The sequence below is a fragment of the Syngnathus acus genome, chromosome 1 (genome assembly GCF_901709675.1).
Source record: "Syngnathus acus chromosome 1, fSynAcu1.2, whole genome shotgun sequence".
Taxonomy (NCBI): Eukaryota; Metazoa; Chordata; class Actinopteri; order Syngnathiformes; family Syngnathidae; genus Syngnathus; species Syngnathus acus.
The window spans coordinates 1,245,257-1,261,705 of NC_051087.1; the positions used below are offsets into that span (position 1 = coordinate 1,245,257).

General features: G+C 47.8%; 4 protein-coding genes across 8 annotated transcripts; all 4 read right to left on the reverse strand.

The window, feature by feature from the left end:
- Nucleotides 1-2,846: 2,846 nt before the first annotated feature.
- On the reverse strand, nt 2,847-9,948 carry zgc:66455 (uncharacterized protein LOC393502 homolog). 2 transcript variants are annotated; one of them, XM_037250967.1, is made up of 10 exons: nt 9,783-9,948; nt 9,647-9,677; nt 8,499-9,308; nt 8,338-8,379; nt 8,152-8,252; nt 8,021-8,082; nt 7,782-7,942; nt 7,505-7,660; nt 7,156-7,418; nt 2,847-3,019 (listed from the first exon to the last, which is right to left on the reverse strand). In XM_037250967.1, exons 1-10 carry the CDS (start codon nt 9,918-9,920, stop codon nt 2,924-2,926), a joined length of 1,860 nt encoding a protein of 619 aa, XP_037106862.1. In that variant the 5' UTR covers nt 9,921-9,948; the 3' UTR covers nt 2,847-2,923. The 2 variants fall into 2 exon arrangements, with proteins under 2 accessions (XP_037106862.1, XP_037106852.1); XM_037250957.1 differs by having other exon boundaries at nt 8,499-9,314.
- A 182-nt stretch (nt 9,949-10,130) lies between these two features.
- Nucleotides 10,131-11,899, reverse strand: b3gnt2a (UDP-GlcNAc:betaGal beta-1,3-N-acetylglucosaminyltransferase 2a). Its single transcript, XM_037250981.1, has 2 exons — nt 11,334-11,899; nt 10,131-11,252 (listed from the first exon to the last, which is right to left on the reverse strand). Exons 1-2 carry the CDS (start codon nt 11,706-11,708, stop codon nt 10,356-10,358), a joined length of 1,272 nt encoding a protein of 423 aa, XP_037106876.1. The 5' UTR covers nt 11,709-11,899; the 3' UTR covers nt 10,131-10,355.
- Nucleotides 11,900-11,997: 98 nt separating this feature from the next.
- Nucleotides 11,998-13,312, reverse strand: commd1 (copper metabolism (Murr1) domain containing 1). 2 transcript variants are annotated; one of them, XM_037251030.1, is made up of 4 exons: nt 13,103-13,312; nt 12,483-12,773; nt 12,200-12,307; nt 11,998-12,109 (listed from the first exon to the last, which is right to left on the reverse strand). In XM_037251030.1, the coding sequence occupies exons 1-3, from the start codon at nt 13,292-13,294 to the stop codon at nt 12,200-12,202; spliced, it is 591 nt and encodes a 196-aa protein (XP_037106925.1). In that variant the 5' UTR covers nt 13,295-13,312; the 3' UTR covers nt 11,998-12,109. The 2 variants fall into 2 exon arrangements, with proteins under 2 accessions (XP_037106925.1, XP_037106918.1); XM_037251023.1 differs by having other exon boundaries at nt 12,020-12,307.
- A 190-nt stretch (nt 13,313-13,502) lies between these two features.
- LOC119122597 lies at nt 13,503-16,352 on the reverse strand. 3 transcript variants are annotated; one of them, XM_037251010.1, is made up of 5 exons: nt 16,259-16,352; nt 15,738-15,850; nt 15,651-15,665; nt 13,806-14,676; nt 13,503-13,736 (listed from the first exon to the last, which is right to left on the reverse strand). In XM_037251010.1, the coding sequence occupies exons 2-5, from the start codon at nt 15,848-15,850 to the stop codon at nt 13,623-13,625; spliced, it is 1,113 nt and encodes a 370-aa protein (XP_037106905.1). In that variant the 5' UTR covers nt 16,259-16,352; the 3' UTR covers nt 13,503-13,622. The 3 variants fall into 3 exon arrangements, with proteins under 3 accessions (XP_037106905.1, XP_037106896.1, XP_037106888.1); XM_037251001.1 differs by having other exon boundaries at nt 13,503-13,720; nt 13,763-14,676; XM_037250993.1 differs by having other exon boundaries at nt 13,503-14,676.
- Nucleotides 16,353-16,449: the final 97 nt, after the last annotated feature.

Genomic DNA, 16,449 nt, shown 5'->3' on the forward strand with positions numbered 1-16,449 from the left:
AACTTTTCACGCAGGTGCGCTTAACGAGGGAATCACACGGACACTCCATTAGGTACACCGCCATTTTAGACTAGAGCTTGACACCTGTGACCTTTGACCATGATATTTCCCTAATAAAGTGGCCTGTTATTAGGTACACTTGAAAATGGCGGTGTACCTAATGGAGTGTCCATGTGATTCCCTCGTTAAGCGCACCTGCGTGAAATGTTTTAGCTCCTGCGGAACGTGAAAGGAGCTAAAACTTTTCACGCAGGTGTGTTTAACGAGGGTAACCTGGAAAACATATTGGAACGCGGCCCCAAGACTCGAGCTTGACACCTGTGACCTTTGACCATGATATTTCCCTAATAAAGTGGCCTGTTATTAGGTACACTTGAAAATGGCGGTGTACCTAATGGAGTGTCCACGTGATTCCCTCGTTAAGCGCACCTGCGTGAAAAGTTTTAGCTCCTGCGGACCGTGAAAGGAGCTAAAACTTTTCACGCAGGTGTGTTTAACGAGGGTAACCTGGAAAACATATTGGAACGCGGCCCCAAGACTAGAGCTTGACACCTGTGACCTTTGACCATGATATTTCCCTAATAAAGTGGCCTGTTATTAGGTACACTTGAAAATGGCGGTGTACCTAATGGAGTGTCCGTGTGATTCCCTCGTTAAGCGCACCTGCGTGAAAAGTTTTAGCTGCTGCGGAACGTGAAAGGAGCTAAAACTTTTCACGCAGGTGTGTGTAACGAGGGTAACCTGGAAAACATATTGGAACGCGGCCCCAAGACTCGAGCTTGACACCTGTGACCTTTGACCATGATATTTCCCTAATAAAGTGGCCTGTTATTAGGTACACTTGAAAATGGCGGTGTACCTAATGGAGTGTCCGTGTGATTCCCTCGTTAAGCGCACCTGCGTGAAAAGTTTTAGCTGCTGCGGTACGTGAAAGGAGCTAAAACTTTTCACGCAGGTGTGTTTAACGAGGGTAACCTGGAAAACATATTGGAACGCGGCCCCAAGATTAGAGCTTGACACCTGTGACCTTTGACCATGATATTTCCCTAATAAAGTGGCCTGTTATTAGGTACACTTGAAAATGGCGGTGTACCTAATGGGGTGTCCGTGTGATTCCCTCGTTAAGCGCACCTGCGTGAAAAGTTTTAGCTCCTGCGGAACGTGAAAGGAGCTAAAACTTTTCACGCAGGTGTGTTTAACGAGGGTAACCTGGAAAACATATTGGAACGCGGCCCCAAGACTAGAGCTTGACACCTGTGACCTTTGACCATGATATTTCCCTAATAAAGTGGCCTGTTATTAGGTACACTTGAAAATGGCGGTGTACCTAATGGAGTGTCCGTGTGATTCCCTCGTTAAGCGCACCTGCGTGAAAAGTTTTAGCTCCTGCGGAACGTGAAAGGAGCTAAAACTTTTCACGCAGGTGTGTTTAACGAGGGTAACCTGGAAAACATATTGGAACGCGGCCCCAAGGCTAGAGCTTGACACCTGTGACCTTTGACCATGATATTTCCCTAATAAAGTGGCCTGTTATTAGGTACACTTGAAAATGGCGGTGTACCTAATGGAGTGTCCGTGTGATTCCCTCGTTAAGCGCACCTGCGTGAAAAGTTTTAGCTGCTGCGGAACGTGAAAGGAGCTAAAACTTTTCACGCAGGTGTGTTTAACGAGGGTAACTTGGAAAACATATTGGAACGCGGCCCCTCGAGGACTGGAGCTTGACACCCCTGGTTTAAGTAAAAAGTGCCACACCCGCCCTCACCCCCACTTTCTGATTGGCTGTTTGATCTGTGACGTCACTCGGACACTCTATTAGGTACACCACCATTTTCATGTTCGTTCGCGAAGATTCACGAATGAAACAGACAGCGTTGCTGCTATGCCAGCCGACACACGTTATGCAGACATTGATGTTTTAATTTTGTATTTGTTGGATTGTTGTTGATGGTGTTATTATACCGAATGTGTTTGAATAAAAGGTTGGGAAAAAAAATCCGTTGTGCCGACATTTGTTATTTTGGGGGACACCAACTCATATAACAACGTAAAACACATACATATTGTCATATAAAGCAGTTAACCAAAGATCAGGTTTATTTGTTTTAATTGGCGAATATAAAAACAAGGAATAAGACACCAGACAAGTTTTAACATAAATGTTTATTCAAATAATAATAATAATAAAAGTACATTTCAAACCAGCAATCTAATATGAAATTGCAGTAGATATATTGGACAACAATATTTAGGCGTATATATGCATACACGTTATTTAAAAACTACGATAAGTGTTATAAAATAAAGATGACCCAAAGAGAAGCATACGCTGTTGCATAACGGCGCATCCCTTCATGCAATAAAGTTAGCCGTTAGCTTGCATAAAAGAAGTGGTGGTTCAGTGAGTGGTTCTTTCTTTCTTTCCTTGGCAAATCGTCAATCGACATTCTGGCTTCCATAGTTGACGCCAGGAGGGAGACGACGCAACACGTTCACTGACTGATCCGTTGATGCACGCATGGGAAGGAAGGAAGGCACTTCAAAGTCACGATTCGTTCCCTCACTGATCCGTTCTCGCGATGAATTGGAAATGCAAATCACTTACTCTCACAGTTCCGTTCCGTTGGTGAACGGGAAATGCAATTCGCAACTCGTTCGTGAACGGGAAGTGACGTCATTTTATTCTTCGTTTTGTTTTACGGCGAGGTGGCACCAGCTTCAATGCGCATTACTGACACCTACTGGTTAAAGTCATATGAGCCGAAAGAAAAACCCAAGAACATTCCCACAATCAAATTTGACTGAGGGAAGAAAACATTTGAAGTTTGCAGCTCAGAGCCAAATCAAAGTCAAGGATGTTGCAGTTGTTTTTAGTGAGAGTACATAATCACAAACAGTGGAGGAGGAAAAAAAACACAGGTCCTCATCACTTCTTGCCGCCTTCCTGAGAGTCAGTGTAGACGTCAGACGGCGTCAGCGGGCTGAAACGGAGCAGCGGAAGATCCACGGCCACGCATCGCTCCTGGCAGACACACACATTTTCAGTAGGGGTGTAACGATTCATCGATACATCGATATAATGCTCTACGATTTGTCGGCATCGATGCTAAACGTAAACGTCGATCTATATCGCCCGTTTTTGACCTCGGACATTAGACGCGACTTTATTTTGAAATCCAGTTCATTGTTGCTTGCTTCCTCTTTCCGGGAGCAGTGCGCGGCGTGTTGTGTTGTGAGCAGAGCAGGCACGTGAAAGGGGAGCCGACAACTACGCGGCTCCTGGGCTGGTGCTATGGCTAGTGTCCAAGAAGACGAGGAAATTCGCTCCCCTTTGGGCTTCAAGTCATTCGTTTGGAAGCACTTTGTAATTTCCTAAATAAAGAGTTTGCAGTACCTTGTTGATTTTGCGTATGAATTGTTAGAAATCAGGATATTGTTCTATATCGATCGTAGAGCACTATATCGTGATGTATCGTGAATGAATCACAGCAGGCTTTAAGATATCTGCAAATATCGTATCGTGGTTCTTTGTATCGATATATCGTATCGTTACAAAACCCGCGATTTACACCCCTAGTTGCCTAGTAACCTTGATTTAAAACCCTAGTCGGAAACCCTAACCCTAGCTTGAAACCCTAATTAGCAATGGCAAAACTCCTTGGAAACCCTGGTCGGAAACCCTAACCCTCGTTTTGAAAGCCTAGTTAGAAACCCTAATCTTAGAAACCCTAAAAGTAGTTTGAAACCCTCGTTGGAAACCCTAACCTTAGCTTTAAAACCTAGTTTGTAACCCTAAGCTTGGTTTAAAACCCTAGTCGGAAACCCTGAGCCTAGTTTGAAACCCTAATTAGCGATGGCAAAACTCCTTGGAAACCCTGGTCGGAAACCCTAACCCTAGTTTTGAAAGCCTAGTTAGAAACCCTAATCTTAGAAACCCTAAAAGTAGTTTGAAACCCTCGTTGGAAACCCTAACCCTAGCTTTAAAACCTAGTTTGAAACCCTAACCTTGGTTTAAAACCCTAGTCGGAAACCCTGAGCCTAGTTTGAAACCCTAATTAGCGATGGCAAAACTCCTTGGAAACCCTAGTCGGAAACCCTAACCCTAGTTTTGAAAGCCTAGTTAGAAACCCTAACCCTAACTCTAGTTTTGAAAGCCTAGTTAGTAACCCTAACCCTAACCCTAACCCTAACTCTAACTCTAACCCTAACCCTAACTCTAACCCTAGTTTTGAAAGCCTTGTTAGAAACCCTAACCCCAACCCTAATCCTAACCCTAACTTTGGAAACCCTAGTCAAAAACCCTAACCCTAGTTTTGAAAGCCTGGTTAGAAACCCCAATCTTAGAAACCCTAAAAGTAGTTTGAAACCCTCGTTGGAAACCCTAACCCTAGCTTTAAAATCTAGTTTGAAACCCTAACCTTGGTTTAAAACCCTAGTCGGAAACCCTGAGCCTAGTTTGAAACCCTAATTAGCGATGGCAAAACTCCTTGAAAACCCTAGTCGGAAACCCTAACCCTAGTTTTGAAAGCCTAGTTAGAAACCCTAACCCTAACTCTAGTTTTGAAAGCCTAGTTAGTAACCCTAACCCTAACCCTAACCCTAACTGTAACTCTAACTCTAACCCTAACCCTAACTCTAACCCTAGTTTTGAAAGCCTAGTTAGAAACCCTAACCCCAACCCTAATCCTAACCCTAACCCTAACTTTGGAAACCCTAGTCAAAAACCCTAACCCTAGTTTTGAAAGCCTGGTTAGAAACCCCAATCTTAGAAACCCTAAAAGTAGTTTGAAACCCTCGTTGGAAACCCTAACCCTAGCTTTAAAACCTAGTTTGAAACCCTAACCTTGGTTTAAAACCCTAGTCGGAAACCCTGAGCCTAGTTTGAAACCCTAATTAGCGATGGCAAAACTCCTTGGAAACCCTAGTCGGAAACCCTAACCCTAGTTTTGAAAGCCTAGTTAGAAACCCTAATCTTAGAAACCCTAAAAGTAGTTTGAAACCCTCGTTGGAAACCCTAACCTTAGTTTAAAACCTAGTTTGTAACCCTAAGCTTGGTTTAAAACCCTAGTCGGAAACCCTACCCCTTGTTTGAAACTTTAATTAGCGATGGCAAAACTCCTTGGAAACCCTGGTCGGAAACCCTAACCCTAGTTTTGAAAGCCTAGTTAGAAGCCCTGATCTTAGAAACCATAAAAGTAGTTTGAAACCCTCGTTGGAAACCCTAACCCTAGCATTAAAACCAAGTTTGTAACCCTAACCTTTGTTTAAAACCCTAGTCGGAAACCCTAACCCTAGTTTGAAACCCTAAATAGCAAAGGCAAAACTCCTTGGAAACCCTGGTCGGAAACCCTAACCCTAGTTTTGAAAGCCTAGTTAGAAGCCCTGATCTTAGAAACCATAAAAGTAATTTGAAACCCTCGTTGGAAACCCTAACCCTAGCATTAAAACCAAGTTTGTAACCCTAACCTTTGTTTAAAACCCTAGTCGGAAACCCTAACCCTAGTTTGAAACCCTAAATAGCAAAGGCAAAACTCCTTGGAAACCCTGGTCGGAAACCCTAACCCTCATTTTGAAAGCCTAGTTAGAAACCCTAATCTTAGAAACCCTAAAAGTAGTTTGAAACCCTCGTTGGAAACCCTAACCCTAGCTTTAAAACCTAGTTTGAAACCCTAACCTTGGTTTAAAACCCTAGTCGGAAACCCTGAGCCTAGTTTGAAACCCTAATTAGCGATGGCAGAACTCCTTGGAAACCCTAGTCGGAAACCCTAACCCTAGTTTTGAAAGCCTAGTTAGAAACCCTAACCCTAACTCTAGTTTTGAAAGCCTAGTTAGTAACCCTAACTCTGTCTCTAACCCTAACTCTAACCCTAACCCTAGTTTTGAAAGCCTAGTTAGAAACCCTAACCCCAACCCTAATCCTAACCCTAACCCTAGTCAAAAACCCTAACCCTAGTTTTGAAAGCCTGGTTAGAAACCCCAATCTTAGAAACCCTAAAAGTAGTTTGAAACCCTCGTTGGAAACCCTAACCCTAGCTTTAAAACCTAGTTTGAAACCCTAACCTTGGTTTAAAACCCTAGTCGGAAACCCTGAGCCTAGTTTGAAACCCTAATTAGCGATGGCAAAACTCCTTGGAAACCCTAGTCGGAAACCCTAACCCTAGTTTTGAAAGCCTAGTTAGAAACCCTAACCCTAACTCTAGTTTTGAAAGCCTAGTTAGTAACCCTAACTCTGTCTCTAACCCTAACTCTAACCCTAACCCTAGTTTTGAAAGCCTAGTTAGAAACCCTAACCCCAACCCTAATCCTAACCCTAACCCTAACTTTGGAAACCCTAGTCAAAAACCCTAACCCTAGTTTTGAAAGCCTGGTTAGAAACCCCAATCTTAGAAACCCTAAAAGTAGTTTGAAACCCTCGTTGGAAACCCTAACCCTAGCTTTAAAACCTAGTTTGAAACCCTAACCTTGGTTTAAAACCCTGGTCGGAAACCCTGAGCCTAGTTTGAAACCCTAATTAGCGATGGCAAAACTCCTTGGAAACCCTAGTCGGAAACCCTAACCCTAGTTAGAAACCCTAATCTTAGAAACCCTAAAAGTAGTTTGAAACCCTCGTTGGAAACCCTAACCTTAGCTTTAAAACCTAGTTTGTAACCCTAAGCTTGGTTTAAAACCCTAGTCGGAAACCCTACCCCTTGTTTGAAACTTTAATTAGCGATGGCAAAACTCCTTGGAAACCCTGGTCGGAAACCCTAACCCTAGTTTTGAAGGCCTAGTTAGAAGCCCTGATCTTAGAAACCATAAAAGTAGTTTGAAACCCTCGTTGGAAACCCTAACCCTAGCATTAAAACCAAGTTTGTAACCCTAACCTTTGTTTAAAACCCTAGTCGGAAACCCTAACCCTAGTTTGAAACCCTAAATAGCAAAGGCAAAACTCCTTGGAAACCCTGGTCGGAAACCCTAACCCTCGTTTTGAAAGCCTAGTTAGAAACCCTAATCTTAGAAACCCTAAAAGTAGTTTGAAACCCCCGTTGGAAACCTTAAGCCTAGCTTTAAAACCTAGTTTGTAACCCTAACCTTGGTTTAAAACCCTAGTCGGAAACCCTAACCCTAGTTTGAAACCCTAATTAGTAGGGGTGTAACGATTCATCGATACACATCAACCTTGTGAATGGGCCAAGCGTCGCGTGGCCCCCTAGCGGGCGGCGGAGGCGGCGACAGGTCCGAGGCAGCGGCGGCGTAAGCGTTGTCATCGTCCGGACAGCGGCGAGCCGAATCGGGCGTCTGGCCTTTGGGCAGGAAGGCACCGCAGCGGCGCCGGCTGTAGAGCGCGCACGCCACCGCCAGCGACATCAGCAGCAGGAAGCTGAGTAGGAAGAACAGCACGTACACGCCTTTGGTCTCGCCCGACAGGCCACGACTGCAGCCTGTCACACACACAACACACACCTTGTGGGACAACGGGCCAAATGGGCTGGGGGTCACACAGTGAGACAACGGTTGTCATGGTGACCTGCGGGCTTGCGCTCCACACACACGGTGCCCACGGGTCCCAAATGCGACTCGTCCCGGAAGCCGTCTTTGCAGCGGCACCTGTACGAGCCAAACTGATCCAAGCAGTCGGCGTTGACGCCGCACAGCGCCAATTGGGTCCCACATTCGTTGACGTCTGCGGTTTGGGAAAAAAATAAATCACTGCAAGAACCAAATTTCTGTTTCTGACATTGGTTGAGGACAATAAACTCAAATGTGGTCAGGTCTGGCGGCCCACTTCTGCAAGTCGGTCTCACCTCCAATGGAGACCGAAGCGACGACGCTGTGATGCGGACTCCCAACTGGGCCGACGCTGCTGCCGACCATATTGTGGAGGTTCTGGTGGATGCCGGAGAAGGCGTGGCTCCGCCCACTACCCACGCTCAGCCACATGATGTAAAGTTCTCCCGCTCGGAGCCTGGACATTGGTTTTTTATTTCGTGTTTCAACATAAGCGATAATGTACAAAACTAAACGAGCAGCAAGTGTAACAAACCTTTTAATTCTTTTGAAGGACAAGCTGATGGGGATGTGAAGCCCGTCCAGATGTTGGAGGACCTGAAGAAGAGGTCATTGTCATTATTCATAAACGCACACGTTGGTCAACAAAAGTTCCGGCGGCCATACCAGAGCCCTGACAGACTTGATCAGTGACCCGTCCAGATGATGCTGGTTGCGCTTGTGCTCCTGATTGAGTTGGACCTCCACCGACACTTCGAACAGCTGATCTGCTCAGAGAGCGAGCCGGGACAATGCCGAGGACAGGAGTGAGGCGGACGGCTCGGGATCGGTTCCGAACCGATGTGGACTCACCGCCGGGCTGATGTAGAGCTTGAGAAGAGTTCCAGATGTTGACTGCAGGTGACATGTATGTGCGTTAATAATAGTCCATCGAATTTCCCATTATTGGTAGAATACAATTCTGAGTCTGACTCGATGAAATTTATTTGACACGTCAAACTGTTAGTACTCACGTGTCCCTCCGTGATCCGAAAGTTCTCCGGAGGATGAGGACGTATTTGTGACCATCTTGTTTTGACCTGCTTCCGTTGGCTGGTTTTGATTTTCTGGCAGATTAGGTCCAGCGTTGGGGCTCAGGGTGGGAAGGAAGCCGCCGGGGAGTTGGTTCACTTGCTCGTGTGCTGGTCCCGTGGGGTCAGATGGGTCCAAGAGGATTCGGGGGGCGCCTCGTTCCAGACGGGACGTTCCGTGTGGTGACTCAGGAGCGTCGGCAATGTTAGAAGAATCTAACAGGGGGAACACGTCAGCGGTCGCCGTGGGACGCCGCTCGCGCTCCCCCGCTATCATCGGTCCAAACTCATCCCAGTCCTCAAGGTCCCAGTTCCCGTCCGGCCCGGAGGTGCCATCTGACGGGTGGTAGGCCACGGGGGGTCCGAAGGTGCGGTAGCGTGCGTAGAATCCCCGGTACTGCTGAGCGGGCCAGCCGCCGATCAGCAGGACCACGCGGAGGGTGTCGGACAGTGACGCGTACGTGGCCTCGCGCCAGCACCCCTGCAGGACCCGGTGACCCGCGGAGGTTCCGGACGAAGGTTTGACGGGCTCATCCACGTGGATTTGATCCTGCTTTAGGTGACAGTCCTCATTGGGGGTCAGGTCCTGGAGGTGCAAGTAGACCCGCTTGCCATCGGGGGCTTGGATGGTCCAGTTACACCACAGGGGTGGGTTGGCGCAAAGGTAGTCGGGCGAGAAGAAGTCGCCGCTGTCGCCTCCCAGACGCCGGTGGCAGCTTCTCAGGGCGTAGAAGGCCCCGCCCCCTTTACCTGCTGTACCTCAAGTAATATAGAACACACAGTAGAGACACTAAGGGAGTTTCACCAGTAAAACAAAATCCAACTCAAACGAAGTCAAACTACTCCTAAAAAGAGTGAGAGTAAAGGAAAATGCAGAAATAAAAAAACAAAGTCAACCAAATCAAAAGATAGTAAAACTCTCTCTGTATTGACACGCCAGAAAAGTTGGCGAGATTTGCCCGTGACTAGATTTGTGTTGGACTTTGGAGGTGCCATATAAAACATAAATTGCAACAATAATTTGAATGACTCATGTGTGGCAAACATAACATCGATGATAAGAATAAGAATAACAACAAAGGTTGACTAACCAGAGACCTGTTTGGTTTCGTCCCCCAGGAACTGCAAATAGATAGAGCACGCACCAAACACAATTTGATGACACACGAGTCAGCAAACAAGAAGGTGCGCCCCAACAAAGCAAAGCGTTTCGAGTGCTCTTCTTACCTGCGCCTTGCAGGAGGTCCGCAGAGTCCCTAGCACAAGGCTCAGGAGCAGCACGTGACTTTTAAGGGTCATCGGTTTGCGAGCAAACATTTTTTGGCAGGCTTGTATTCTTTTTGTTGTTGTCTTTTCGATACACATGCATGAAAAGTGCCCAGGCGGAAGTGACGTGGCCACCTCTTGTTGTTTCGCGGGCGCCTATTTCAAGTGCGCACGTGCAAACGACTGGGGCTAATCGGGGAGTTGATTGGTTGTCGTGTCACCGATGGCCACCAGAGGGAGACAAAAACATCCACATTGGGTCCTGTTTGTGTTTGGTTCATCCACAATACGAATTATAAATACAAGAAATTCTGTTGGAGTGGATTCTTGTTTGTTATTTTACAAACATGATCATTAATACATCATGGATGATACAAGCGGTCTTGACTGATACCCAGTTATCATTTCTATGACATTAATACTCAATATGACATCATTTTTTCAATTGTATGAAATATTATATAAAAATAAACATCCCATCAGTAGCCGAGCTTTCACTCTTTGGCATTTGACGTGCTGAGCCTCTGTCTCTAATCAAGTTTCCGTCCAACCGCAGGTCTTCCACATCCTCAGCATCTCCTGCGCCGTGCGACCGTTCACCACCATCGACTTGGTATGCGCGCACGCATCCTCGCCGTCCTTCTCCTCGTCATTGTCGCCACTGCGGTGGACCTTGCGGGCGGCAAAGCCCGGGTGCTTCTGTGGGATCAGACCCAGTTTACGGAGGCACAGGCCCTCGTAGACCTCGTGGACTGGGAAGAGGAGGACGCGGCGCGACACGTCGTGAAGACGTAACGCCAGCGCGCCGGAGAGCAGGAAGCCGCCCGATGCAACGCGAGGCGGATACGTTCCTGTGAAAACACTCGGTGGGACAAAGTCCGGGAGAGCCCGGTCTGCGGCCGGGCGGCCGTTGAGGACGACATCACTGACAAACAGGAAGTCTCTGCCGGTGCGGGGCAGAGACTCCAGGAAGTCCAACACCCGGAACGTGTTGACAAAGGTGTCGTCGTGGGCCTCCAGGACAAAGCGGGCTCGAGGACAATTGCGACGAAACCACTGCAGGAAGAGGGCCTCCTTCAGGCTCAAGTTGAGGGCCGTCTCCCTAAACTCCCACTGGAGCAGGTCCCCGTGAAGCTCTGCCTCCCGGCCCAGCATGCCTTGCAGATTTGGGTGGTGGTCCTCGGGCGGCGTCCGCCCCAGCAGGAAGACGATGGCCACTGTGCGGTTGGCGTGGACGCCAGCGTGGCCCCACGTCTGGCGAATGGCCTGCCGCCGCCCGAAATGCGGCACCAGGGACTTGATGGCGAGCAGCAGGAAGGGATCCGCTCGTCGGCACCCCAGACTCGGAGCGATGACGACATTGGACTTCCTACAGTGCATGTAGAGCAGGAAGTCCTGGAGGCTTCGGGGCAACGTGTTGTAGTCCCAGACCTGATGTTCACAATTGAGGAAAAACAAATTGAAATATCAACCCAAAAACATACACTTGTGTGGCGCCACAGTCTCCATCACCTGGGTGACAGCTCTGCGGTCCGCTCGGCACGAGTCCGGTGGAGGCCCGCTCAAGTCCAGCCGCCGCTGCTCGTGGTTCCAGAAGGACGCGCGCGTGCGCGGCTTGAAAAGTGCGCCGTGGTCTCGGCCGGGTATCCAGCTGAGCGTCGCCAGGATGCTGCACGTCAACGCGTTGAGCAGCAGCAGGAACAGCAGCAGCAGCAGCTTTGGCATGGCGGCCGGCACACAGCAGGACCGCACTTGCGCCCGAGCAGCCGCTTTTACGCCCGGCCCCACCTGCAACGCACGTAGCCATGCCGGAGTCTGGACGAGGACTCCGGGGGGACTTTCAGATGCTTCACCGGCGCTGGGATACAACGGAACATTTGGGAACATGGCGCCGCGTGGCTGCTGCGCAATCTCAACACGCACGTCCGCACAAAGGATGGCATTCTCCCGCACTTAACAGGCGTCACACGCTTGCAATCAAGACCCCCACGTGATGCTGAAACAAGATGAACTGGTTTTTCTCAAATGGGCGGGGAGGCATGTCTTTTTTTTCGGTAGGAGTGGAATAAAGTGCAATTGCACATTCACTCCAGTAGGTGGCAGACGCAGTCTTGTTGTCAGAGTGCACAAGAGTGGAGAGGTGTCATTAAAACAAAATTTTAGACATAAGATTAAGATACAATTTATAATCTCTTGGGGGGGGGGGCAAAATATTTTCATTCTGAGGGAGGCTAACAAAAAAATACAGTCTGTGAGTCATTTTGGATCCAGGCTTGGAAAACAAACACGTCATCAAAACGTGAACCACAGGAAAGTTAGCCCGCTGGTCACGAATGAGACTCCGCGCCTCAGACTTCCTTTTCAGCACAACACGAGCTTCAAGCGCGCTGAACGGCGGCGTCAATGGCCGTTTGGATGGCGGCCATCTTGTTCAGCACGTGTTGTACGTTGTGCTCGTCCATCTCCACGCACACAAAGTTCGACTCCTGTAAGACAAAATTGTCAAAACAATGGCAGCCGCGTCAAATTTGCCGATATTGTCCGGGAAGCGATCCTGTGTTATTGTCAGACTATAACAAATATTTTCTTCTGATATTTGGCAGAATTATGATCAGAAAGGGATTCCACCCGACAAAGTCTTGGCATCCGGAAAAGGCTTACCTGCTCGCCGTTGCCTAGCTCCAGCTCCAGCAGGGCGAGTGGCCCGCCAAGTGGCGGCCCTCCGCGTCTATCTGCCGTTTGGAGGTCCAGCCTCCAGGACAGGCCCCGAAGGGCGGGTTCCCAGCGGCTGTGCGCCAGGAGGCTTTCACGGACGCGCCCGCGCTGGCTCTTCCAAAAGCGGGCCAGGGCGGCAGCCTGCTCGGGGGTGACGCCGCCCGACCCCTGCTTGCAGGTGTGGGCGGTGAGAAAGGCCTCCAGCTGGGCGTGGTCCATGTCGGCCGTGGCCATCGACTAGGGAGGGTGCAAAACGTTAAACGTGTCACCCCTTCAGTTCAGACCGATTCACGTGACATCACATGTGACGTCATTAACAGGCGCTGTCTTTACCAATACATCAATGTCTTTACTTATCATTAATAGCGTGAAGAGTATCTATCAACAATACTCCGTGTCTTTACGAATAACATCATCGCAGACAGTTTGTAGTAGTTGTACTAGGTTCATCTTGTTTTTTCTTTTTCAATTACTTCACTGGTTCTTCTATATCAAACAATTTGTTTTAGGTTCATTTGTAAATGAATAGAAGAACCAGTGAAGTGACAGTTTGTAGTGTTTCTGACCTTAAGGAGCGCCTTCATTTTGTCGTATAAAGCCTTGAAGTGTTCCGGAGTGGCCTCGGGGTAAAGTTGACTTTTCAAATGCTCCTCCGTCACGTCGCTGTTTCGGTAAAATATTTGCTGCGCGACACCGCTGAGCAGCGCGCCGAGCGGACTCCTGGCTGACTCCGTCTCCGCCATCTTGGACTCTTCCATTGTGACGCTGGAAAATGACGTCACATCCGTGCAGCATTCTGGGGCTTGGAGTTTATCTTCCGCGGCCCGACCGAGTTCATTTTCACGCATTCGATACACCGAATAAAACGGAATAAAAGAAATAAGATTAAATAAATAAATAAATAAAAACATATGACTTCACAAACGTCACGTAATGAAAAGTTTTTAAAAGGTAAATACAAGAATAAAGGCGTGAAAATAAAGCTTTAATGATGAGCAAGTCGTTTTTTTTGTTTGTTTTTTACATCATTTTCTTGCATTATATATCAGTCACGTTAGCGTGCTAATGCCAGCTTAAGCTTATCATTTAGCAAACAAAGAGTTGTTGGTCATCAACAACCTCAGGCCCATCTTCCTCTTTCTCCTGCCCCATTCCCACCTTGCCCCGACCAGTGTTGCCCTCGTCCCGCCCCACCGCCACCTTGCCACCACCCGGGTTGCCCTTGAGCAGCCCCATTTCCTGTTTGTCCTCGGCCCGCCCCACCGCCACCTTGCCCCTCTGATGTTGCCCTCGCGTTGGCCCATTTCCACCTCTTCTTTGCCCCACTGTTTGCCACTCGTCTTCTGCCCCTCCTACTCTTTGCGCCCACCCTCCTGCTCCTCTACCTCCTTGTCCCTCCGTGCCAATCACACCTTGGCCTCCCACTGGCCCTTGCGCCCCACTTGGCTGCCCTACTCCCTCCAAGTCGCCTTCGTCCAAGTAGCATTGAGGGGAGATCTGCCCCAAGGTGGAGCAACTGCTGCACGTCATGGCACCGCTGGCAAACTGACAGCGAAAGATATTTTCCAGGCCGCCTATATGTTTCCCCATGTCGGATAGGGCTCTTTTCAGCCTGTCGACGGGTATGGAGGTACCGCTTTTAGGTTTCACTAATTTGGAGAAGACGAGCACGTGTTCATTCCATCCCTGGATGCCCTGTAGCATTCTGAGGATGCTCAAGGCGTTATTTCTTTTGGCGCAGCGCGCTTCGCAGGGTGTCGTGTACACATAGAACACCAACAGACCCGACTTATCCTTATTCGTAGCCCAGGCGCTGAACTTCTCGAGGACCCGGTATTCGGCGTGGTCCGACTGGCCGTCTTTCACAGCACCGGGGCACTTCATGGCCACGTCGTGCCACGTCATGGACTCCTGCCGGCACGCTCTCAGAACATCCTGCCACGGCACCTGCGCCCTGGGACATTGCATCGCCACGTCGGGCCACCTCAGAACGGTTGCGGCCAACACATTGTTGCCCTCGTACACGTTGCAGTCCAAGATGGTTTTCTTCACATCCAACTCTTGGACTCGACTGAGGTCGTATGAACCTGGAACGACGCCGGGCGGGATGCTCACGGCCATACTGAACATGGGCAAACCGCTAACACAGCAAACACACACACACACACACACACACACACACACACACACACACACACACACACACACACACACACACACACACACACACACACACACACACACACACACACACACCACACACACACACACACACACACAGTTACCTCCCCAAACTGCTGGGTCAAAAGATTAAGATTAAAGATTAAAGTCCCAATGATCGTCACACACACACCTGGGTGTGGTGAAATTTGTCCTCTGCATTTAACCCATCCCCGTGTGATTTTAATCCATCCCCTGGGGGAGAGGGGAGCAGTGAGCAGCAGCGGTGCCGCGCTCGGGAATCAGTTGGTGATCTAACCCCCCAATTCCAACCCTTAATGCTGAGTGCCAAGCAGGGAGGCAATGGGTCCCATTTTTATAGTCTTTGGTATGACCCGGCCGGGGTTTGAACCCACAACCTTCCAGTCTCAGGGAGGACACTCTACCACTAGGCCACTGAGCTGACTCAAACCCAAAACCAACTCAATTTGGGTTAAAAAAAAATTGGAGTGACCCAGGAAGTTAGGTCATTTTGCAAGCCATGTACACTACCGTTCAAAAGTTTGGGGTCACAAAATTGTTTGGGTGACCCCAAACCTTTGAACGGTAGTGTATATATTTATTTAGATAATTATTTATAGATTATATATATAATCTTCTGTGTAAAAAATCTTATAATATATATATGTATACTTATATTCATAGATTATATATAATCTTATACAAATATAAGATATAATTTATAATATTTAATTCATAATATTTTATTATAATATTTACACTACGGTTCAAAAGTTTGGGGTCACCCAAACAATTTTGTGACCCCAAACCTTTGAACGGTAGTGTATATATATAGTATATTTACTAATTTGACATTGCATTAGATTAGGTTTCTTGACTGAGTGTAAATGAAGAGCTGACCAGGGATGACGTCATTGTGGTGCCCAAACTCACCTATGTACCTGGAACCTGCGGGTGAGAAGAACCAAGGCCGCCACGTTAGTGCTTTACAGAGAGAAATCCAGCACAAATCAAACATACTTGCGGAGCATGTCATTGACTAGTTTGGCAAGTGTGTTCGGATCCACTGCAGCGGCCCTCGCTGACAAGACGACCAACAGCGCCACCACCAGGTGCCTACGCAGCATCGCCATCTGAGTACACAAACACAAAACGCGTGTTTATTCGTGTTTACCTGGAAACGATCAGAGAGAATTTTTATTTTATTTTAGTATCACCCCCGACGAGTTTGAGGGGAAAACACAATCTGCAAAAGTTCTTGAATAAAAGAATCAAGTTGTATTTTGGAAAATCATTTGCAAAAATTTCGTTCTTTCCTAGTTTAACTTTAAAATGACTTTATTCTATTTTATTTTGGATTCCTCATTATGAAGATCACATGTCAACCCAACAAAATAAATCTTTGTTCTTTTGAATATGGTTAGTACCTGTTAGTCACAAAATGCAGGAAATAAAAAAAATAAAAACATAAGAAATAAATGAATAAAAATCCTAACAAGAAAAGTCCGATTTTTGAAGAACACAAAAGGGCTTGGACTTACATATCTGGAAGATGAGGACAAAGGCGACGACTCATGCACACGGCCAGCGACCTGGGAACATTATATACAAGGTCAAGGTTTTTTTTTTTTTTTTGCGCTGCATGATCATGCTGACAGCAGATGCTTCACCAAGATAATCGAAAAAGAAGAAGTGGGCAGAGGAACAAGACAAAAGTCACCAAGACAAAAAC